The sequence below is a fragment of the Colletotrichum gloeosporioides genome (genome assembly GCF_011800055.1).
Source record: "Colletotrichum gloeosporioides strain Lc1 chromosome Unknown consensus_85, whole genome shotgun sequence".
In the NCBI taxonomy this organism is placed as follows: Eukaryota; Fungi; Ascomycota; class Sordariomycetes; order Glomerellales; family Glomerellaceae; genus Colletotrichum; species Colletotrichum gloeosporioides.
Window position 1 is genome coordinate 286,551 of NW_025544730.1, and position 23,802 is coordinate 310,352.

Here is a 23,802-nt window from a genome sequence, read left to right on the forward strand (position 1 = left end):
TCCCCCCTTCGTATGACGCTGTGCCGACACCGGGCCGTGATGGAGTTGTGGTAGCAGACAAGGAAACCCGCGAACAGTTATAGAAACCTACCTCAAGGGGGGTTTGAGAGGAGAAGCATCGACGCTCGCCACTCATACCGTTAACGGTGCCGTGGTCAGGTGCATGACATGGGAAATCTTGCGGTCCGGAGGCTGCCACGCCATCTGGAGCACCAGGCCTGTCGCCGACGAGTTGAGTGCTTTCTCCACGGCGGTGTTGCGGAAGCGCGCGCTCATCTCGACCGTGACGAGGTCGTCGACCACGCGCTGTTCTACGTCTTTGCTACGAACCAAAGCACTGCGAACCATGCTGTTGTTGGGGGTCCTCATCAGCATGCGCGAGTGCGACGCCCAGTCGATCATCTGCATGCCCTCCTGGCCAACCTCGCCCGCGACGGCATGGATGTAGCCCTCGCCCAGTGGACGGACCATGTCTGACGTATCAGCGGTGCACAAAACAAAGCTTTTGAGGAAGGCCAGCGATTCGCTCAGAGTGGCCATCCCGAAGCCGGGGTCTGGATTGACGTCCCAGATGCCCCGGGCGCCGTAGTGAGCCACGCCCTCGTGGTTGGGATCGTAGGCCAGGAGGTCGCTGGCAAGGATGGCCACTGAGGGGGTGGCCCCCTGGTAGAGGACGAGGTCCCAGTCGGGGTTGATGTAGATCCGGTCCCACGCCGGGTTTCGCTGATTCAGGGACGGGACGCCGTGGCTGTCAGGATCGGGGGAGCGCATGGGCAGGTGGATCCTGAAGAAGGCCAGCGCCTCGCGGCGAGATTCGGAACACACACGGAAGAGGACGGGGCTCCTGTTCTCACAGTACCAGTGGGCGTTGCAGGCAACACTGCCAAACTTGTTGCCGGACGTCTCATTGCCGGGCGTGTTGCAGTCCATGGAGCCGCGGATCACAACGATGCGCGGCCAGGAGAGGCACATAAGCCATATCCTGCAACGCAACTCGTAGGGCAGGTCCGGAAAACGCTGAAAGGCTGCGGTTGTGTCCGCGTTGACGTCTGCGGAGGACGCCAATGGGGATAACGGGGACGAGGGCATCGACACCGACGACGAGCAAGGCGAAGTAGTTGTTATTATCGGCTCATGTCCGGATGCGGCAACCCATGTGCGCAAGTCAAACCCTTTACAGGCTCTCAGTGCCTTCCAAGGCGTCGGGGGCTTCACCCGCGCGGCGGACGGAGCAGGGATGGCCGTGGTTCGTTGGGTTTGATGGGCACCATGATCGTGCTCGGTCTCATCCGCGGCGTCATAGCCACCAGGTTCTTGCGAAGAACCAGATTGGTGGGTTGGGCGGACGTTCAAACCTATCGGTCGATGTGAGGGAGACGACGTCGAGCTCGAGCTTGGTAAGCCGGCCGTGTCAACAACCACGTTGTGAGTTGGTTCCATTAGGGGGCAGATGGTGGTAAAGCTTGGCGGTGGACAAGGTTGGACGTCAAGCAGAGTGTAAAGGCGTGACAGGTTCAACGAACGCCGAAGACGGCGCTAGCAACGGGTCGGACGACGGTTGGAGGGCGGTGGAAAAAGCCGCGGACGCTAGAAGGTGTCAAAGGTATCAAATGGGTGTGCAGGCGAACGAGGTCCCGTGTTGGGAGGGTACGGCGGCGTGGTGCGTCCGGTGTATGTCGTGATGTTGGTTCGAGTGTGGGGAAACGCAGACGGGAGGCAAATGGGAAAGGAGGCTGTACAGCAGTTGGGTAGACGGCGTGTTTGACAGTCGAGCAAGGTTCCTGGAGAGAGTCGTGGTATGTTTGTGCTTCATGATACGAACTCGGACACGATGAGCAGGTTCCCCAATCAGGCAATCAGGCGGGGGATTCAAGGCGGAAGGGTACGTACCGCGCCGGGCCACTCGACCGAGGGGAAGAGCCTCTGTGGCTGCTGGTAACGGGTCGCCATTAGTTAGGTAGCTGCCAAGGGGCTGACTAAGGCTGGTGAGCCAACTGATTGTGGCTCTGTGGCACTGAGAGCACTGCCTGCGTACTCTGTAGTTACTAAGATATGCACGCTGTCGTATGGATGGAGACATGTCAAATGTCAAACATCAACCATGAGGTGGCAGGTAGGCAAGCCCCAGCAACCCGAGTACGGCTCGTTTTTGCAGGGTCTTTCCTCTCTGGGAAAGGTCTTGCGGGCATCTTGCGAGCTTTTCTTTTTTGAGAGGCTGGAGCTGTCAGAGTGGCTCAGGGACCCTGGGGCTGGCTGTCAGAGAGTGACTTGTTGCATGGCGCCTGAATGACGCTGTGGCCCACCAACACAACACAGCCAACACCAACAACATCGGACACTAACACCGCTGCCTGCGCTACGCTCCCCGAAGTACCTTCCCAATGGAGGGGGCCTGACGTCTTTACGCCTGTCTCTACGTCTCTCTGTCGTCTCTGCGTCTGTGTTCCTTGTCAGATCGTGTCACATCACCAGCCCTCACTGGCGCCACTGAGGAACCGTTGTTGATCTGAGACGGGGGTGGCCCATGGACTGTTTCCTGTCTCTACTGCACAGTAATGTCGAACATCCATGGAGCAAACAGCTTAATTCGTCCATTACATCAGCAACCACGGGTCAGCGAAAAGTGTCACTTACACCCGTCGACCAATCACCGAGTCACCGCCGCAACGTCACTCAACCGTCTGAAACTCCCATCGTGGGCCACTGCTTGACAATCGTGCTTCTTTTTTTCTCTACTTTCTTCTGCGCACCATATTGCATGGCAACTCTGCTCATCCCTTCTCCCTGCACATGTCACCCTCACACACCATTAACCACCTTCTCCTATGACTGACTTGCCCTAAACAGTTCGTATCTCGTACACGTATTCAGCCCAACCTCGCATCGCACACACCTACTCTATTCAACCTTGTTTTGCTTCTCTCCTACTCTGTCTCCCACTCTCCCTCTCCCTCTCTGCCGGGTCTCGGACGTGCAACCCCTGCAGACATAACTCTAACTACCCTCTTGGGCTCTCTCGACCATACATACTAACACGACAAGCCCTTCTACCGTACTCTTTAGCGTTCGGTTGACACATCTCTATAGCCTAACTGTAACCTCCTGGAAACACTCTTGGCTCCGGAAAGCCTGCCCGTCACTGACAGAACTCTCTAACCCCCCCACCCCGGTCTCCCGTTCCGACCACCGACGCCTGCTTTTGGTCTCTTCAACACCGGATGTAGTAGCAGTACATGATACCACGTAACGCGCAAGCCACCTTTCTCTGTAGAAGTTGCTTCTGACGTCGTGGGACTGTATGTGCGCCTGTCAGTGGGCCACTTCCGGCCCCGGCAAAGAACGTCTGGGACGCTCGCAAGGGGGCTACTCCTGGTTTCCACTACACAAAGTGTCCACCCCGGGCGGGCCACACCTGGGCCCCCGGTTGCAAGTCAGTCAATCACTGCCATGACCGAATGGGCCAATGAAATCTGTGAAGCAGGCGGAATCCCGCCGCAGAATGGACGACACACACCCCCTGGGGGCTTCCGGAGGGCTCCATATCACGGTGATCGTCACTCCATGTTTTAGACTCGAGATCCTACTCGACGGTGATCCATCTCTCCTATATCTCATCGTTCATCCCTCGGCGTTTCGATCCCGGTTCTTTTGTTTCTTCACCTTATCTGGTATTCTGTACCGGCTACATCGACATAAATCCCCTTTTCATCATCACGACTGCTGGCAGCCTTCTCTTTTCTGCTTTTCGTATTTGCTTATTAGAGATACCCAAAACCGCTCCCATTTTAATGTCATCGTAGACGTCAAGTCATCTACCATCTATCCGCCACAATGGATTTCACCATGGAGATGAACAACAAAATATCACCATCAGAAGAGGCTCCGGAGAGGCAACCACCTCCTCCTCCACCGCCCCGCAACACCCTGACGACCATCATGATAGGCTTTCTGATGGTCTTCTCCATCTTCAGTGTCGGCAGGGAGATCAGGGACCAACTATACCCCCGTCCTAACATCAACAGCCGGGTGGTGACCAAGCGGGAGTTGACCTCGTGGGGCCAGGCCCTCGACTCCATCGTCTCCGCAGAGACGATCGACGCGCTGGGCAGCGACCCCAAGCTGCGGCGGACGCTGATGTCCATGGTCGACTTCACCGTCGACCTGTCGGATACCCTCGCGGCTCGGTACGAGTCGCCTCAGCTCGACGAGACGAAGCAGCTCCTGCAGGACTACAAGGAGAAGATCAAGAGAAGCCTCGAGGGCTTGGGCGAGGAGGCTGACGAGACAGCAGCGGAGAGTTCGAGACCGGTCAAGAGACAGTTTGGCGGTCTAGGCGACCTCTTCAGCTCGGCGGCAAACGCGTTAACCGGCGGGGCGACAGCACAAGCGAATGGTGCTGCTGGTGCTGCTGACGGAGGTGGTGCAGCTCCCGCTGCCCCTGGACTACCCGGCCTTCCAGGTCTACCGGGAGCTCCTGCTCCTGGAGGAGGTGCAGGAGGCGGAGGTGGTGGTCTTCCTGGTCTGCCAGGACTACCAGGACTCCCAGGAGCAGGTGGTGGTGCCGGCGGCGCTGGCGGAGACATCGGGGGCATCCTCTCACCCCTCCTCCAGCCCCTGAAAGACGGCCTCTCCAACATTGGTAACTCCCTCGTCAAGAACCTCGACGGCCCCGCCATGTTCCTCGGCATCGGCGTCGGCGCCGGCGCAGCCCAGGGCCTCAACCTCTCCTCGCAGGAGAAAACGATGGCCATCGCCGCCAAGGTCGCCGCGGACAACAAGATGGAAGCCACCGGCCTCAACCCTGCGATCCAGAACCTCGGCGTCGGGCTGACCTCCACGCTTATTGGCTCCGTCGACATCTCCAGCCTCGGGGGCAACGTGACGAACCAGCTGCAGCCCATCGCCATGTCTCTCGCGCAGGGCCTCGGCAACGGCACCGTCGCGGGCCTCAAGCTCAACGCCAACGCGGCCGTCAGCCTCGAGCCCGTCAACGACTCCAGCATCCCCAACGTCATCGGCACCTTCGGCTTCGGGCTGACAAAGTCCGTCACCTCCAACCTCGACCTCAACTCGCTCTTCAACCAGGCGAGCAATCCCAACACCACGCGGACCATCATGCGCATCCTCCCCGCGGCGGCATCCGGCTTCGGCAAGGGGCTCGGCCAGGGCGCGACCGTCGGCTTGGGGTTGCAGCCCGACGCGGCGATCCCGATGCAGCAGATGCCCGACGGGCAGATCGATTTTGGCGGCATCTCGCAAACATTCGCCAAGGGGCTGACGAGCAGCTTCCTGCAGAACGGCACGGCGACGGAGCTGGTCAACAAGCTCGGCTCGTCGATGAACATGCAGAAGAACGGCGGCGGCATCCCGTCCACGATCGACTTCAACGGGCAGAAGATTGAAGTGTCCAAGGTCGCGCAGGGCTTCGCGCGCGGGTTCCTCCAGGGGGCGGGCGATGCGATCCAGGGGATGGGCGGCGTGGACTCCCTCATCAAGGGCAACGCGACGATGCCGGCCAACGGGCTGCCTGACTCCAAGGTCCAGTTCGACGACTCTCTGGGTGGAGCGGCCAGCGGATTTGGTGTTGGTATTGGTGGACAGGGTGTTCTTGTTGTCTCTGCCCTCATCGCGAACCCGCAAGGCACGCCGATGCCTCAAGCGTCGACACCGGCACAGGGAGGAGCGCCGGCACCCGCAGCGCCGGCGGCGACGCCGAGTAACCCTCCCCAGCGCCGTGGACTCGGCCTCGTTCCGCGCCAGGACAATCAAAACGTGCCTCCTGTGGTGTCCGTCAACACGACAAACGGCTTCAACCTCTCCGTGGTGATCAACGCGCAAACCATCTCGATGGCGGCGCAGGCAGGTGTGAATGCCTTGACGTGCCAAGGTGTTGGCGGTCTGGGACTCGTCTTCCTGGGTCTGTTGAAGAGCAAGACTGTGGCGTTGGACCAGTTCAACAACAACGGCAACGTGACGAAGGTGCTGAAGCAGGCCATCCCGACGGGCATCATCAAGATTGCGAACGACGGCAACTTCTACGCCATCGACGGCGGCATCGTCCGGGACTCTTTGGGCAACAACATCATTGGTGCTGCGAGTGGCGTGGAGATTAACGGGATGAAACTCCCAGGATGGATTGCTTTCCTCGTTCTTCACAGTAAGTATCCTTCTACTAACAGAAAGAAAGATCTGTGTGGCTAATCATACGCCCAGTCCTCTTCGCCATCGTTGCCTACATCAACGTCCTTCCCCTCGCCATCGGCCTCGAACACGCACGCAATCTCCTAATCCGCATCAATGTTCCACACATCCTCCCCAATGTGCATAGGTGGAACAACATAATGTGGCTGTTCATCATCGCGCCGTCAACGATTGTCGTCCTCATCTTCGGCGTCCTGGTCTTTGGCCAGTCGGGCCACTTCCGCACTGCCCACGGAGTTCGTCCAACCCATCCCGAGAGTCCTCCCAAACATCTACTAACATGCACAATAGATCATCAGCCTCCTCACAACTCTCGTCGGAATCGGCGCATTTCTCCTCCACCTCGCCATCAAAGCCCGCGCGCCTCCTCCGCTCCCCAACGCTCGCACCCCACCAATCCCCTTGACCGCCCTCCCAAACATCAGAGTCTACGTCAACCAGCTCTTCCTCATCCTATCTTTCGCCTCCGTCATCTCCGGCTTCGCAGACCTGTCCTCCGTAGCACTCTGCTTCACACAAGTCGTCCCTTTCGATCTGGCCCTCATGCTCGGCTTCGGCTTGTCCACCGTCTTCGTCCTCGGGTCCTCCATCTCCGGGCTCGACATCGCGTTAACATTCCGCGACTTTCTCAAGCGCCGCAAGGGCGGGAACAACATCGGCGCCATTGAAGGCGGCAAGGGTGTGATGGGCGGCAAGATCTCACAACCAGTGGTCAGTGAAGAGAAGCTCAAGGGGAAGAGTTTTGCGTAATTAATCCCCTCATCGACGCGGGGCTTGAGCTGGGCTCGGCCTCGCTGTATTTCTTCTGTACATATACCGGCGGCGTACATGTTTCTGGGATGGGATGGACGACGGGGCCAGAGGTCATTGGAGTATGGGATGGAAAAGACTGGTTGAAATGCCTGTACAATGACGGACGTGTATGAGATCATGGATACGGATATACTCCCTATGTTGTGTTGTGCTGCAGAAAAAGGGCGGCCTTTACTCTCCTTATACCCAGCCTACTTCAGGAGGCAAGCCAAAAATTACATTGTTGATTCCCGAGCACGCAAAAGAACCTTGACTGTGAATACTGGCAGTGCACAAAAGTGGACTGGTATTCCTAAATCCTATTGTGGACCTGTGATCTGTTTTCCAGGCTGTCTTTCAAATAATGCCTGCGCGTAGATATATATGACCTGTACCAATCCTTCTTAAAACGCCATTAATCCATCAGCTTATCCATGAAAGTCCCCTAATCCTCGTCCCACAGATGCCAACTGCTGCTCGGGCGCACCTCGAGCGCTGATCTCCTCTTCTTTCGTGGGCCAGCTACCTCTCGTCCATTACTCAGAAAGAACTCTTCCGTCTCTCCTCCTGGAATCTGCCTGACCATACCCAACCCGGCGAGGTCCGTCTTAGTGCACTTCATCCGTAGATGGCGGAAATACTTGCGGTAGAACATTCTCTGCATCACCAAATTTTCCGCCACTTTATCAGGCAGGTAGTCTCCGAGCTGTGTCCGAAGTGCCTCGAGTGCGTTGCGCTGATTTGCCGCATCCGGAGGCTCGTAGTCGTTGCTGAGAAGCAGTCGGGGTACGTCATGGTAAAATGCGTCCTTCGCGGGAATCCCGCTCGTTAGATAACCCTCGTGAATCATCCACACCGGAAACCGTGCAGCTGCGCGATCGTCCATCAGCTGGATCGCCTCTGTGTAAGATTCCAGGTTGGCCAAGCTCTTGGACAGCGGTGCGCACCCCGGCACCGGCGTCAGGTCCCATGTCTCCGGCCCGCCTCTGTCGCGGGTGCCGAAATGGCGGATGCCCACACGCAAAGGGTCAAACGCGAGACAATCGCTCAGGAAAATATCAAGCGGAATCTCGCTGCTCCAAGGGAAGGTAAATATGACGGTATCGTACTCCGGATTGATGATGACAGGCCAAGCGATCTTATTCGTTGGGTGCATCGGCAACTGCACGCGATAAAAGGCGCGTGTCTCGGCACGGCATTCCCGGTTCACCCACATCAACGCGGGGAGGGTGTTGTCTGCGCTCCATGCAATGTTGGATGCAAGATTTCCCAGGGCATTTGGCGCGAAATGGATCTTCTTCAGATCGTTCATGCACCGAATCTCGACAATGCGGGGCCGTTCCAAGTAGAAGCGGAGAATTTTGGAACGGAGCTCCGGAGGCAGTCGGGAGAAGGGGTGGAATGCAGTGAGGGGTCCGGGAGCGGGAGCTGCACATTCGACCTTGGTGGCTGGGGCGGGAACTTCGGACGGTTCGCTGCACGCAGCTTGGGGTGCAGGAGTGCGCGGTGGGTGAGTGATGGTCCATGGTCCGTAAGGCACACCAGAGCGAAATTGGAAGCGGTCTTCGGGCTTCACGGGAGTCGGGGGTCGGTGGAGATCGACATGGCGGCGCTGGCCACAGGTGGGACACGGTGCGGAGGAGGATGGAAAGTTGCCGATGGAGGCGCCGACGCTTACGCTGAGGGATGTCGAGGAGGAGGACGACGAGGATGAGGGGACGGCGGTGGTCTGAGCGGTGGTGGAAGTCGCGGCCGAGTGCTGGCTAGCTGTCCCGGCGGTGGAGGGGTCGGAGTCCGTAAGACGATCTGACTCGCTTGGGTGCGCAAGCGTTTCTGATTTCTGCAGTGTTTGGTGGCCAGTGGTGGTCTGGGTGCCCCTCTCGACGTTTCCCGCAGGCCCTTGTCCTTCAGCTATTGCTCCACGTCCAGCTGCTACTGCTCCTCCTCTTGCTACTGCTGCTGTTGGTGTTGCTGCTCCAGGTGGTGGGGTAGTCACACGTCGCGGAGTGTCTTTGCGAGGCCGAATGCGGACCGATAACCCTCTAAGCCAAATCTTCTTCCATTTCCTCTTGAGTTGCTGCTGCTGCTGCTGCTGTTGCTGTTGATGGTCTTGGTCCTGCTGAAGTGACTGCGAATGAGAGCCAGACGGGGCGGCGATTGCATTTCTGTCCGGATCCGTCGCCATTACGGACTGGGTCGGGCGTTCCGCCCTCGTCCTTGTCGTGTCGTCTTGGTCGAGGTGATGGTGTTCCGGGTGACGTGAGGAAAGTTGGTGCGAATCGTGTGAGTGTTGAGGTGATGTTTGAGAGCCGGTGGTGAGAGGAATGGCCCACGGGATTGGAGGGACGAGGATGTAACGCTCAATGAGCCATTCGGATGCCTGGCGCAGGAAGTGGGCGTTTTTGGCGGTGTTTCTGTTTCTGCGGGCGCGGGTTCCTGTCGCTGTCGGCGAGTTGGAGTTCGGGTGAGATGGAAGTGAATTGAGGGAAGATGCAGGTTCAGAAGGACTAGAAGAGGGAAGAAAAGGAATGTCGGTTTGAGCAGGGCAGGCGGTCGCAGTGGAAGCGGAAGTTGGACGGCTGGGCGACGCGGGGGAGGGCGTGGAGGGCATGTTGGTTAAGATAGAGTTCGTCCATGTGCCCGTCCGCGTCTGGAAAGGTCAGTGTCAGTTCAGAGTCGCCTCGCTGCCTTGCTTGCTTCTGCGGTCGGTGTGTGTGTCTCTCTCTGTCCTGACCGGTGTCGTGTCGTGTCTTGTCGTGTCGGTGTCGCCTTCGGAAGATGATGGGCCTTGGTCTGCACCGTGCCTGGTTCCTGGACGGACCTCGGAGGCTGGCTTGGGCCTGTCGCGCAGTGCCTCGCCGGTGCGGAGCGGACGGGAGTGGGCGAGAGTCAGGTTGAGCGGCGGTATGGTCAAGCAACGAAAGTTCGGGGCTGTTGGGGAGGAGGGAGAAGAACGAGAGGCACACGAGCAGAGACGAGGAATTGGCTTTGGGGAGCGACCGATTGTGCATCAAGGTCAATGTTTTGCATGGCAAGTGCGTGCTGTGCGTTCGTTCGTTCGTTCGTTCTTGCCGTGTTCTGGTGCTTTTTCTTGGGGGAAAGGAAGGTGCAGCTGTCCGGGTGTTTGGGCTGCACCTGCAACTTGCTGCACCTACAACTGCAAACTGCAACAACAAGCCGTGGAAGGTCCAGGTCCAGGTCTAGGTCCAGGTCCTTCCTTCCTTGCCCCGCGTTAGTACCGCCGCCTGCCACCTGCCTTTCCACCGAGGTGGCTTGAGTGGCACTTGCCCAAACACCTGCCACCCGCTCTAGCACCTCTTGGGCAGTTTGTCCGCCCAAAGAGGCGTCGCTTAGCCACAGAATAGCGCCCCGAGTCCGCTGTAGCCGTTTCTTCCATGGCATGGAACACTGAGGCGCCCCATGAAGGACGGGAGAGCCATTGGAACCGTGCCCCATCTCCACCTCATGCTCTCCCAGCGCCGTTACAGCGCCGCCTGGACCTCCCGCGAGCTGAAACGCGCAAAGGGGTATATGCGACGTTTGCTACTAAAGGATGACGCTGACAGCCTTTCGAGATGGAACTCAAACTTGGAAATGTTGGCCATGAGCTCGAAGGATATCTGATACATAAAACTGGATAACTTCTAGTGCACTGGGGGGGCAGATGCGCTCTGACTGACTAATGAATGGGAATCCGTTCTGGATGCCGGATGATACGGCCCCACCTACGCCGTACTTCCGCACCGTAGTGGGGCGATCAGTGCCGAAATGACCGGACACTCTCCGGAATACCTAGCACCCAGCATCGATCATGGTAAACATCGCACGCTCATAGTGCATCGACATTCACAATATGACGACTCAAAATAACCAGCTAGATTCAAGTCCAAACAACTTGCCGAGTTTGCTCGCACATGCCGAATGGATTCTACGTCTCCCCACTATGTGTGCCCTCTACGCCGTACAAACCAATGGAGGACTCTGGAGGACTCTGTCAGACTTAAAGAAGTCATCCGTTGCCCGACTGGCGGTTGGCGGCCAATCGGCTGTCGAGCCAAGTGACCAAGCCGGGCCGAACAGCCAGGCCTCCAGTTGCTGCGCCGCTCAGCTGGGTCGCTAGCCGAGAACCCCATTCATATCAAAAGAAGAGATCTGTCCGAGCTCATCAGCGTAACACCAGAAGTAAGCTTACTTTCCAGCAACACTTCTGACAAGGCTTCTGAGCAAGATTCTGCATCGTTGAAGGTGACCGAATAGCGCCCAGTGTAAGTTCGCAGGCATCACAAGCAGCAAACCCCACTAAATCATCATCAGGATAAAAATGTCCGACCTGGATCCACAAGCGCCCATCACCTGTTATCCCGAGCCTGTCAACTGCCACTGCCCCCACGGCAACTACAACGGCCCTGCCGGCTTATTCAGGGTCTTGGAGGCACTCGCTCACTACTACGTCCCGCCGAGATGGGTTAGACAAATGATGGGTTTTACGCTTCTTCTATGGTTTATCGTTGCAGCCACGAACCGATGGCTGGAGTTCTTCGTGAGACTGGCCAGGTGCCGTAAAGTCAGAAGATTGGGTGGCGACTGGCCAGCTGCCCTGTCCGTCTTTGGGGACGAGTCATCCGAGACTGTGAAGCAGAGGGAGGCTTGGGAACAGGAGAGAATTCGTGAGATGGGTGAAAAGTAGTGGAAGGGCCGTCATTACTGGGAGATCACAAGGTGGTCGAGACGAGGCTTTGAGTTTCACCGTCAAGCGCGACTGTAAGCACCATCACAGCAACCTTTACAAAGGACAAGTCATACTTTTAGTGCGAAACAAACGCTTTATTTTCTATATCGTCAGAATCATTTCTCAAGTCATCGGTAGCTAAACAGTGGGGTCCAATGATAACCAATCCACGACCGCTAGCCCTCTGTCGATTAGAAACCGCCCTCCATACAGCTGCCCCAACCCACCGGTCCAAAGAATTATCAAGCCAGGCTCACGAAAAGAAGCCGAGCCGGAAGAAGAGAAAAAGGAAACATCGTCTCGTCGATTTACAGGAGGCCCCTTTCTTACAGGAGGAAGGCAACACCGAAAACGATGCTGAAGGCCAGGGCGCCGAAGCTGGCAACAGACTGGCTGGAGCCGGCGGTGACAACAGTGGTGGGCTTGCCGGGCGTGGGAGTACCCTCGCCGCCGTTGCCACCGTTGCCTCCGTTACCGCCGTTGCCTCCGTTGCCACCCTCGTTGCCAGAGCCTCCGTTGCCACCGTTACCGCCGTTTCCTCCGTTGCCGCCGTTGCCACCCTCACCACCGGGAGTGGTGCCAGAGGGAGCAGGGCCAGGGCCGGGAGCAGGAGCGCCAGAAGGAGCAGGGCCGGGAGCGGGAGCGGGGCCGGGAGCAGGAGCACCAGTGGGAGCGGGGCCAGGGGCGGGAGTACCGTTGCCTCCGTTGCCGCCATTGCCTCCGTTGCCTCCGTTGCCGCCGTTTCCTCCGTTTCCACCGTTGCCGCCGTTTCCACCGTTGCCGCCGTTTCCACCGTTGCCGCCGTTTCCACCGTTGCCTCCGTTGCCGCCGTTTCCACCATTGCCTCCGTTGCCGCCGTTGCCTCCGTTACCGCCGGTAGGAGCAGGAGCGGGAGCAGGGCCAGTGGGGTAAGGAGTCTGGGTGACGGGAGGGGGAGTGACGACAACAGTCTTGCAGGCATCGCCGTTGCAGACGACCTGGGTGGTGGGGGGAGGGGTGATGATGATGTTGCAGGCGTCACCGGTGCAGGGGGGAGCGGGCTTGCAGGTCTCGCAGGGCTTAACCTCCTCGCACTTGCCGTCCTTGCAGTCGAAGTGCTTGTTGACGTCGGTGTAGGGGCAGGTCTGGTGCTGGCACGAGCCGTCGGAGCAGACGTACTTCTTGTTGCACTCGTCGCCCTCGCACTCCTCGACCTTGCAGACGTCGCCGTAGCAGATGATCTTCTCCTTGTTGCAGGAGCCGTTGCAGGTGGCGTACTCGCAGTTGCCGTTGGAGCAGATGACCTTGCGGCCACAGTCGTCGCCGTGGCAGACCTCGGGCTTCCAGCAGTCGTTCTCCCAGACGAGGCGGCGTCCGCAGGAGTCGCCGTAGCAGGGGTAGTCCCACGTGCACCAGTCACCGTAGCAGACAAGCTTCTTGTAGCAGTCGTCACCCCAGCAAGGCTGGCCAGGGACGAGAGGAGTCTTGGGCTTGTAGCAGAAGGGGCCCTGGCAGTCGGCGCAGACGGGGCAGTAGGTGGTGGTGACGACCTCGATTCCGGTGCCGGCGGTGCCAGTGGTGGTGACGGTGAAGGTGGTGGTGACGGTGGCGGTGGTGACAGCGCCGGTGCCGCTGGCACCGTCGACGCGGACGTAGACGGTGAAGCGGATGGTAGCGGCGATGATCTGGCGCTTGAGGACGGCCTCGGAGGCACGGCCACCGCAGCGCTGGCTTGGGTTGCCGGGGCAGGGGATGTTGCACTCGTCTTCGGTGACGGCAACCTCGTTGACATCATCGACGAAGTCACCGCAGAAGCAGTCGTTGCCGAAGAGACCAGCGTAGCGCTTGCCGGCAGGGCAGGCAGCAATGCAGCGGTCGATGGTCATGGACTCGGCGGACAGAGTCAGGTCGAAGGTGGGGAAGCTAGAAGGAGAGCCATAGCAGCCCAGGAGAGTGAAGCCGCCAACGTTCTGGGGGTTGGGAGCGACGGTGGCGCTCGGGGTGGAGGTGGAGTCGGTTCCGGTGGCCGTCTCAGTGCCGGTGGCAGTAGTCTCGGTGCCGGTGGCGGAGATGGAGTCGGTGCCGGTGGTCTCCGAGGGGATGTCGGTGGAGCTGATGGGCTCACCCGTGGTCGTGATGTCGGTGGTCTCGGTGGCAGACGCGGACTCCGTGCTCTCCGTCGACGACGGGGTCTCCTCGGTGGTGGGGCCGTCAGTGGGGAAGGTGAAGCCATTGTCATCAGTTGAAGCGGAGACGATCTCACTGACGCTGGTCTCGGTGATCGGGATCAGCGTGGTGATGGTGGAGCTTCCGGAGGTGATGACAGTCGGGATGGACGTGGTGATCACGGTGGTGGAGGAGGAGGTGAGCACAGTCGACGAGCGAGTTGTCGAGACGGTCGAGGAGTTGGTGAACAACTGGCCAGAAACGACCTGGCCCAAAAGGGCAAGAGCCGCCACACGATGCATTGCGAATGAACGAGCGAAAAAACACAGGTAAAGAGTGACTGAAGACCTCGGGTACTAAACGAAAGAATCGAGGCTGAAGCGAGAGTGAGTGGCTAAGGATGCCGGAGTAATGATGGTGAGGGTGAGGAGAGAAAGAAGAACGTCCTGAACTCGGAAACTCTCCAGTCTCTTATACATGCCGGACGCTCCCTTTCCCTCCAGCCAAAACAAACCAGAACTCCTCGTGTGTTGTCCCCGCTCCACGTCCATCCCTTCGTCTGGCATTGTCTCCTGTGTGACAAAATGAGCTTGCATGCCTCACTGACACCAACACACACTCCCCCGTCTCCCAATCGGCCCCCAGTCCTCACTCAGCAGACAGCAATTTCCTCGCTAACTTTTCCTGTACCTGATTTGATCATGTTGGGTTTAGCCAGGAGGTGAAGAATGGATCGCCTCGTCTGGGAACTCGCCAGTTCGCGGTGTCTCACCTTCCCCGCAATCCAACGAAGGGGGCGCACAACTCAGCAAGGGGCCAATCAATAGCCACAGAGACCATCAGAGAAAAACAAATCCTCGTTCCCACACCTCAATAACCGTACATTCCCTCCGGCTAAGCTTGGAAATTGGGCCCTGTCCATGGCGTTCCGCCCGGCGCCCTCCCGAGCTTCTCCTTGACGACACTCTGCATTTCTCATCCCTAGGCGAGGAGGGAAAAAACGTTCCATTTCCAAATTTACTCCCCTCTCTTCGGCTTCGTACTCGGCCCAGCCCAGATCTCCTGACTTTTCTTCCCGACCCCCGAGATTCCCTTTCCCCCTTTGAGGTTTGCCCCTGTCTATCACCATGCGGCTCCCGATCCCGATCTTCTGGATACCAACTTCCAGGCGGCGAGTCAGACTCGTTGATTGGGCTTGGCCTCGGCCCGTTGGATGTTTTTGAAGCGGAGACGTTTCCGGAGGGTCTCATTCAACGATGTTATCCCTCTAGGGCGAATATTTCTTATTTCTCGAGCTAGGAAGAGGCGACAACGAACCATGACAGCATTAAATCTTTGTCAAGGATCGTGATCTTACGATATCAATGGGTTTGTTCATGGCGCAGCATAACTGGTGTGTTCTAGACTGGATATTCTCTCCACCACTCCCCACACCAGTGGGCCAGTGGCATTATTCCCACTTGCAAGAACGTGAAGAGTCATTGCCTGTCATGAAAGCATCTTTACGGAATGGTTCAGGTCTGGTTTCAACATGCGGAGTCCTTTTGAACTTCTGGCATTGACCTCAATTTCAAAATCACTGAGGTTTGGTCCCATGGCCGCCCTGCCTTGCGTCATCGTTACAACCACAGCCCTTAGATCTTGATAACCACGTTCTTGTATGATGCATTCAATTCTATCTAGTTGCTATTTTGTTTCCCTGGCATGGATCAAAACCAAACCTGTTCAGGGTCTAATGTGCAGCTAGGCGATGAAGTGAGAAAAGGCGACACTCTTTGACTCTCCTGAACTCTCGTTATTTACATCCCCGATTTCGTTGGCAAGGTCCCAAGTCTACTATCATACGACTTGAATCGACGACTGATCTGTAGGATGATATCCTGTTGGTCACTTCATATTTTGAGGCCTTATAACTTCAGCTTTTGCTCACTTTGTGCACTTAGCAATGGCTCGATTCTTTGGGTTTGATCCTAGTGGGACTATCGTACCAATTCAAAGTGAATCTATGTGAGGCCTCATTTCATACGAAAGGAAGTCCTAGTGACTTGAAGTGGGTAAATGGGCCGGAATGGTTCTTGTTTGAGACAGCAGTAATAGAGAAGCGAAAAGATTTCACTTCAAGATGCGTCTAAAAAGCTTCGCTTGGCAGTTGACTGACAATTTTCTCGTATCCTTCCCGTTGCCACCATGAAGTCAGTTGTGAAATGAACAGCCACGACAGAATTTCGACCTATGCGGTCAGGCGTCAATAAGAAGTCTGTTTGTTATCCCAACTTTTTGCTTCAGATTGCCATCCTTTATCTTCTAGGCGTTCCATGGATGCATATTCCTTCGTAAATTTCTGAGGCTGTGACAGAAATGTGCCTGAGGCCTCAGATATGACCTCACATAAGCCAACCAGCTTCTTAAAAAAGGCAGCCTCGCGCGTATGACACGATATTGACGACATCCAATCAGGGGCGGCACTGAGCTCTTGGCCCAGCATTAAATTGCGAGATGGCTGCGGGGTAGTATGGCCCTCTTACGTCTGTTTCTAATCCATGCCTCATCGTTTCTAGGCTGTAATTCAAGTTTCAATATCGTTCAGTTCTGGATATATAACCAAGCCATGTCTCTAGGCCCGCTCCAGTCAGACCCAAGCTTTGCACAGCAAGGCTCCGTGGACTGGGTCGCACTCTCGAACACCAGCGTCCAAACATCGATGGCGGTTTTGGCACGACTCTCTCGTGCCGGTCTGGAGCCGCTGACTGCAGTGGTATGTCAAGGAATCTTTTCTCTGATTCCTATCGGCATTAAAGGAGAAAAGGCTATCCATGATGCTTTATCAAAGACTAAAGCCTATAGCACCTTCGGGGATGTTCTTTGGTTCGGGATTGGGGTCAGACACATTCTCCGCGAGTTGCCAAAAACATCTGAAGGCGCATCCAGTGTCGCAATTGCTGCAGCACTAGCGGAAGGCTTCTCAGTTGACTTTGGAGCAGCAGTGCTTTTTGAACTTGCAAAGTTGACAGGCAGCCCTGCCGAGCTTACACCTTCATTTTCACAATGGCAGGTGTATTCGGAGATTTGCTCAAGCATCCTTACCGCAACTGGATTTGGTGTCAGGGTAAACCAGCTCACTAAGGTTCTAGGGTTTGCCAAGGGCTTTGGCCCCCGGGACCGTTGGCCTGTTGGCAGGGAGTTCGAGGATGAGGCGAATGACGCAAGGAAAATCGCAGGATTCCTTCTCACCATCGGATCAATCATCAGGGGAGAAATCCAAGCAGTTGAAGTCTCCGGTGGGTTCTCCTGCCTTTGGGCATACGTTCTGTGCGATATGATATTTGGAATACGGGCAGAAATATTCGACAGACAACACGAGGGCCTTGGAATAATTGCGCAGAACTATGACCAGGGCAAGAACTCTTATCAAGTACGTTTCATGATTGATGGACCTGGGTCTTTCAAAGGGATGTTGCAAACTAAGTCGATATATTCACTGCAATATGGCGTCCCGGCCAAACATCTCAATGGCCGTGACATTGGCTGCAAGCTTCGGGTTCCTGAGAACGAGATTCTTGCAGGAATCTTTGGCGACGAAATCATCGGCGTCCTCCAGAAGGACACTCATCTGTTGGCTGAGGTCCTGGGTCGATATGTATTGCTCAAACACTACACATCCTCCCCTCGACTTTCCGAGTACTTGAGCAAACATGATTCTCCACAAGACCTCTTGGATTGCCTGATTACTGCGATGCCTGAACTCGGATTTTCGAGCAACCTCGCAGCAGAAGTCATCGACAGGGAGCAAGAGAGATATCAGTCACCCCACACAAGCCGTGGCGCCTACCCGTCAAGTGGCATTCATGAAGCACTGCACGATATCCCAATTGAAACCCAAAGAATCTGGCTTGCTTCCATTCGACTGGCATACGCGCTCTCAAACGTCATATTAGATGAGCCATTGCATCCAACGAGAATTGGGTTACGCCGCTTCTTTCAAAACAGGGACAGAGACTTCCGATATCTGATCACTGGTTACACCCGCACTGCAACTGAGACTGAACAGTACATCGATCCGGAATGGACTGTCGTGGACTACATCGGCTTGTTTTCTGGGTGGATGTCCGAAGAGACATGGAAGGTTCCTTCAAAAGAGAAGAAGATACTTTCGGGCACCTTTCAAAACCTGGCGACAAGTAGAGAGGGTATCTATTGCTACTATCAATACTTGGCAGACCCATTTCAGTCTTACCAAGATGCGAAGAAGGTTCACATAGGACGTGGTACTGTATTAGTCGGTCGCAGCCATCACATATATCGGGACATTTGGTCTCCGGATCGGAGCGACATGATGCCCTTCTATGACAACCTATTCTGTGGTATTCCGGTGGCCACTAGCGCAAGGCTTATGGTAGATGAAAGCATTTCGGGCCTGAAAGTGTGGTACGAGCAATGGGGTGAGACTCACATCGAACATGTGGAGGCTTCTCATACCGATGAGGTTGATAGCAGGCAGGCAGTGAGCCTTGGAGAGGCCTTGGAGAATGGCTGGCTGGGATTCAAGGGAGCTTGGAGGGGCCCCTATGGCACCATTGGCGATTCGGTGAGCTCGCTCAAAGACGAGAAATTGGAAAAGTGGAAGAGTGTATATTTGGCACCATAGGTAGGGAGGCAAGTTATAAACATAAGAATCTTTCACCTCGGACCAGACATATTACAACACTTCAAATGCTTCTTCCTCGTAGCTGGTCTCCACAGCGGGTACGAATCGGTGCCAACCGGGCAAGTATCCAAGGGAGACATCGCTGAGATAAGGCTACGTATTCCAAGCTTCATGTAGTGTCGCAATATCAATCTTTCCAATCTCCCTTAAATAGCCTGTAATGTCCTCCTCATCTCTGCTCACCTCTCTTGCTGTCAGTCCGTTGCCAAAGTACTCGAACCGATTCTTCGCAGCCCCAAAACGCCGAGCGAAATCAAAGTCTTCCCACCTGGGATCGCGAAGAATGTCGGCGCGGTGGTGGAATGTTCCTGGCCACGCGATAAGCACGTGAGTCGCGCCGGCTCCCTGCTTGAACCAGCTGTTGCACCTGTCAGTCGTCACCTTGTTGTCGAAATAGCCGTTGACTATGTCGTTGAACTCCCGTGCAGCTTCTTCACGTGGATTGAGGGACGCATAGCTCTGAGTTTGAATCTTGCGGATGCACTTTGCGATGTATGTGGCTGCGATCTCAATCTGCAGTGGTACGGTTCCGCCGCGTGCGTTGCCTTGTGCCTAGAGGTATGGTATGTCAGCGTCACTTTCCTTTTACCATTCCTATGCTGGACGTACCTGAAGGACTGTGAAGTAGTTTGGGAATCCTGGAGCCATGATTCCCAGGTACGTCTCTGGATATCCAATGTTTCCATTCGGCGCCCACTTCTCTCCCATATTAACACCATCATTACCAATCAGGGGGAATGCCGCAGAGTAAGTCGTATCGAATCCAGTTGCTGCTATGATCACGTCGACCTCACGTCGCTTGCCATCGGCTGTAATGATACCTGTTTCATCTACAGACACAATGACATCTGTCACATAGTCAACCTTCTCCGACTGTAGTGCTTCTAGATACCCTGGTGCGGGGGTTAACCGTTTGCATCCCGGGGCATAGTCAGGGAGGACTCTCTGGAGCCAGTCTTCGTCTCCGTTGAGCCGCTCCTTCATGCATTTGATGATCTTCTCCCGCAGCTCGGCATTCTCTTTGCTTCCGATAACATCTGCCGCAAAACGATTGTGAAACTTTGTCTCGAAAGCTCTGCGATGCTCGAGGTAGTAGGCTGGATCTTCTCGAAAGCGTTGTCTCTCCTCGTCAGTGTACTTTGGACCTCCAGGAGAATCTGCCGTTGCCTCATGAAGGTTTCCAGCGAAAGTTGGAGTAACCCACGTTTTGGTGCGAACGTAATGGTCGATATGAGAAACTTCAGGGTGGATATTTGGCAAGATCTGCTGACCGGAGGCACCATTTCCAATTACAGCCACCCTCTTGCCTGCAACTTTGAATCCTTCAGGCCACCGTGCAGTATGAATGACCCTTCCTCGGAAGATGTTTTGAAGTCCAGGAATATTGGGGAACTTTGGGTTGCTGATGCGACCTTGGGCATTCACGAGAAACTCGGCTGTGTTAACGAACACATCCCCGCTTCCCAAGTCTCGAATCTCCACGGCCCACCTAGATGCTTCTGAAAGCCAAGTAGCTTTGATAATTTCGTGTTCGAGGTGGACCGAATCATCTAAGCCGTGCTTTTTAATTACCTGCTCGTAATATGCCTGGATCTCCGCGCCTTTGGGATAGTATTCAGACCAATCTGTGCTCGGTTCGCAGCTCAGTTCTGCATTCTCAAGTCAGCCAATTCGAAGCGAGACGATAAGAGCCAAATGGGACGAAGCGAAAACTCACGATAGGCATGAGAAGGCACATCGCACCGGACTCCCGGATATACATTCGCGGCCCATGTTCCTCCCTGAGTCTAGAGTTAGGATCCGACTCGAACATAGTAGGTATGTGGAAGTCTCACTGCTCTGCTTTGTCGCTCGTACACTTCGATCGTCGAATTCTTCACCTTATGAGACAAGAGAACGGCAGACGCTATGCCTCCAATGCCAGCCCCCACCACGATGATCTATCTCGAATTAGCAAAGGCAAGTAAGATGTTCGAACGCGACGTAATTCAACCTTAACGGAACGAAAAGGCTCCCAAGGGCTGTTCTTTGGGAAATATTTGGCATTCTTTCTTGACAGCTCGCCATCACCGTTGACTGACGGGCTCCCCTGTCCGCTCCTGTCACTAGGTATCTCCATCCGTGCCATGGTTCTCTTCAAGAAAGATGATTTTCGTGTCTTATGAAAAGAAACGTATATTTTTGAAAGTGTACCACCCAGATTCTGTACTATCAATAGGAGAGCTCTGGTTCTGGCGGAAAGGCGTTATCCAAGATCGGTGATTGAGAGCGTTCGCGGGAGATAGCTTAACCGCGGGAAACACGATAAGCTTGCAGATGAACTTAAGAGCACTCGAATGTTACAATGAAAGACAGTCTTGGAGGAATTCTATTCGTGCTAGCAGCCTCGGCACCAACGTATGGTAATCACACTTTCCGAATATCGATACCCAATACCCATTGCGACATACCGGCTCCACATCACACAAGACGAGACAGAGGTTCAGATAAGGTGTAAACCAGCAAGGATGGTGACACAATTCTGGAAAATCGTCCGTATCCATCCCTATTGGCTTCAGGTGCTTTACTGAAGACTTATCACTGGTACGAGGCAACAATTTCAACATGGTTGTGATCGCGTCAATGGCGTGGCCCCCACGTGCTCGACCGTTGGCACCCGGAAATACAACGGTTATCATGTCTTGGACTTAGACACAACGTTACTGAAGATTAACAAGCTGTCTTGGGTCACCGTCACAGGCAAGAGGAAACATCCCATATTGCGCCATCCGGGGTGTTCCTCACGCAACAGAGTGCGATCGCGGTATCGGAATTCTGGCGGGAATCTAGATCTGTATTTTTGGTTTCGATAGGTGCGTGATTCTTGTCGGCTCCTCGGGATTCGTTCAATGATCCAGTACCATGGATTACATGACCAAGTCTCCAACTTCGATATGTAGCTGAGCATCTAGTCCATGCAAGACACTAAGGAAACCATTCATTCATTGTTGTTCCTTTCGCAGAAACCCTTTCCTCAAAAACGCGTTACGCGTTACACTACATTGTTCAGATGCGAGCCATGGCGGACAAACAGAGCTATGGTGTTGACATAACTGCGAACTGCCGACCAGAAAACGCACGCGACGAGGATCGTCAAGGAGATACCGACGGTCCCCTTGGTGAACACCAATCGAACCGAAACTTCAGCAAAAAGTCATTCTTTGCCTGGTTCGACAGTAATGACGGCCCCTTGGAACGAAGAGTGATACTAAAGCTTGACTTTTTTATTCTGACATATGCCTTCGTGGGCTTCTGGGTGTGTAGTCAATCGTCAAGTGCCTTGTCTGGGTTGGGGTTCTTGCTAACCATAACCAAAGATTTTGTACATCGACAGAGGCATACTTACCAATGCGTACATCAGTGGTATGCGAGAAGGTAAGCGGTAACAATCATATTAAAGCCTCAAGATGACCCAACACCAGGCAAGATCTCGAGCTCTTTGGCAACGAATTGGTGCAATTGGGTTCCATCTTCAGCGTAGGGTACTGTGTGTATGTTGTCTTCATTCCCTTTTACAAATCTCTGCTATGCGGAATCCTGATCGGTATTACAGATCCATGATACCAGCAACGCTCCTGGTCACGAAGTATCCTGCTCAATATGTAATCCCGACTTCGATGACGATTTGGGGGGTATTTACGTTGTTGTGCTACCGTGCAAACAGCTTCGCAGAGCTAGCAGGCTATCGCTTTTTAGTTGGTTTTCTTGAAGGTGGGTTCCTGGGGTGTGACGGACAATGACAGCGGCTAATGTAACAAGGGCCTTACTTCTGCTCGATACATTACGTTCTCGGAAGCTGGTCAGTCGTACTATCTATCGAAATCTGGAGGGCTTTTGGGGCAACTTTCTAAAATTAAGGCTACAGGTACCGAGGCGACGAGCTCGTGCGCCGAGCCGGAATATTTTACGTCTCAAGCGGTGTCGGCACGATGACAACCGGCCTGCTCTCTTCTCGTATCTATCAGTCCTTGGATGGCGCTCTGGGCCATCCGGGATGGCGGTGGATGTACATCGTCGCGTCAATAATGACTTTTCCAATTGCCGCATGGGGGGCAATAACCTTTCCAGGTACACCGAGGGATGGGAAGAGATGGTACTTCACAGATGAGGAGTTTGCCATGGCGAAACAAAGAATGATTCTTGAAGGTCGATTCGATCCTAAGGGATTGAGTTTATCTTGGCTTTCCGTCAAACGATTCCTCGGCAGGTGGCACTTTTGGGTGCTCGTCCCTTGGAATGTGATGTGGCTGATGGGATATGAGAGTATGGTCACAGGGAGCCCAACACTGTGGCTGCGAAGTAACGAGCAATATTCTGTGGCACAGGTCAACAACTTCACCGTGAGTCCCGAACCCCCCCTCGCATGATATCCCATCGTAATTCGTTGAACGTTATCTCTAGGCAATAAGTCCAAGCATAGGGATCTTGTTCATTCTCGGGTTCTCATGGACAATTGACAAGGGTGGGCAGAAGGCGATCGCCCCCTTAATTGGATCGGTCAGCCTGCTTCATTTCATTTCCAAATTCGCTTGGATAGTTTACGATCACACTTCATTCGGTTTTAAGTGGTTTGCTGTGGCCATTAGTTACATCGAGGTCTCCCTGTCTCCCATTAACTATAGTCTTGCGAACCTCGCTTGCGCCGGCGATGCTGAAGAACGAGCCTTTGTCGTCAGTTCCATGTTGGCAATCAGTACCGCCTTCGGAACATGGGTTCCTATCGTGGCTTTTCCAACGGTTGAGGCTCCTCGCTTTTTCAGGGGTTATGTCATGGAAGCAGTCATGCAGGTGACATACTTTTCGTGGACTTGTTTCGTGGTTTGGTATTCGGCGAGAGACCGGCGTCGCAAACAGAATGCAGAAGGACCTACAGGTGATTCGTCTACATAGACGATTCTTCTGCCAGTCGATGGGTCTAGATCGATTCCCTCAGAGCTACAACCAGCTTCTCCTGGTGTTAGTTGGCAAAGCCTTTGTATGCTGCCAATCGAATTCCATGCAAATAGACCAGACCCACGTCACAGCTCTGCAAGTAAAGGCTTATCAACTGCGCCAAAGCTCATCATGTCTAATCGTTGTATATGAAGTGACAAAATCTCCACATATTAGTCGAAGCATATGGTTTGAACCTTGCTGCTCGCTCGGATCAAAGAAGACGACGACAACAGCGAGAATACGGGTAGTCCTCCAT

At 54.9% G+C, this 23,802-nt stretch overlaps 8 protein-coding genes across 8 annotated transcripts; 4 read left to right on the forward strand and 4 right to left on the reverse strand.

Moving 5' to 3' along the window:
* Positions 1-132: 132 nt before the first annotated feature.
* On the reverse strand, positions 133-1,440 carry GCG54_00001285 (uncharacterized protein; the record flags this gene model as incomplete). Its single annotated transcript, XM_045401403.1, has 1 exon — positions 133-1,440. The coding sequence occupies one exon, from the start codon at positions 1,438-1,440 to the stop codon at positions 133-135; it is 1,308 nt and encodes a 435-aa protein (XP_045258405.1).
* A 2,391-nt stretch (positions 1,441-3,831) lies between these two features.
* GCG54_00001286 (uncharacterized protein) lies at positions 3,832-6,951 on the forward strand (the record flags this gene model as incomplete). The annotated part of the gene is made up of 3 exons (XM_045401404.1): positions 3,832-6,157; positions 6,214-6,437; positions 6,493-6,951. 3 exons carry the CDS (start codon positions 3,832-3,834, stop codon positions 6,949-6,951), a joined length of 3,009 nt encoding a protein of 1,002 aa, XP_045258406.1.
* Positions 6,952-7,438: 487 nt separating this feature from the next.
* GCG54_00001287 (uncharacterized protein) lies at positions 7,439-9,604 on the reverse strand (the record flags this gene model as incomplete). The annotated part of the gene is made up of 1 exon (XM_045401405.1): positions 7,439-9,604. The coding sequence occupies one exon, from the start codon at positions 9,602-9,604 to the stop codon at positions 7,439-7,441; it is 2,166 nt and encodes a 721-aa protein (XP_045258407.1).
* Positions 9,605-11,314: 1,710 nt separating this feature from the next.
* On the forward strand, positions 11,315-11,680 carry GCG54_00001288 (uncharacterized protein; the record flags this gene model as incomplete). Its single annotated transcript, XM_045401406.1, has 1 exon — positions 11,315-11,680. The coding sequence occupies one exon, from the start codon at positions 11,315-11,317 to the stop codon at positions 11,678-11,680; it is 366 nt and encodes a 121-aa protein (XP_045258408.1).
* A 350-nt stretch (positions 11,681-12,030) lies between these two features.
* Positions 12,031-14,169, reverse strand: GCG54_00001289 (uncharacterized protein; the record flags this gene model as incomplete). The annotated part of the gene is made up of 2 exons (XM_045401407.1): positions 12,031-12,047; positions 12,594-14,169. 2 exons carry the CDS (start codon positions 14,167-14,169, stop codon positions 12,031-12,033), a joined length of 1,593 nt encoding a protein of 530 aa, XP_045258409.1.
* A 2,306-nt stretch (positions 14,170-16,475) lies between these two features.
* Positions 16,476-18,512, forward strand: GCG54_00001290 (uncharacterized protein; the record flags this gene model as incomplete). The annotated part of the gene is made up of 1 exon (XM_045401408.1): positions 16,476-18,512. The coding sequence occupies one exon, from the start codon at positions 16,476-16,478 to the stop codon at positions 18,510-18,512; it is 2,037 nt and encodes a 678-aa protein (XP_045258410.1).
* Positions 18,513-18,665: 153 nt separating this feature from the next.
* GCG54_00001291 (FAD-binding monooxygenase aflW) lies at positions 18,666-20,700 on the reverse strand (the record flags this gene model as incomplete). The annotated part of the gene is made up of 5 exons (XM_045401409.1): positions 18,666-19,124; positions 19,182-20,221; positions 20,290-20,359; positions 20,408-20,512; positions 20,566-20,700. 5 exons carry the CDS (start codon positions 20,698-20,700, stop codon positions 18,666-18,668), a joined length of 1,809 nt encoding a protein of 602 aa, XP_045258411.1.
* Positions 20,701-21,630: 930 nt separating this feature from the next.
* Positions 21,631-23,501, forward strand: GCG54_00001292 (Vitamin H transporter; the record flags this gene model as incomplete). Its single annotated transcript, XM_045401410.1, has 5 exons — positions 21,631-21,986; positions 22,034-22,155; positions 22,179-22,335; positions 22,477-22,951; positions 23,013-23,501. The coding sequence occupies 5 exons, from the start codon at positions 21,631-21,633 to the stop codon at positions 23,499-23,501; spliced, it is 1,599 nt and encodes a 532-aa protein (XP_045258412.1).
* Positions 23,502-23,802: the final 301 nt, after the last annotated feature.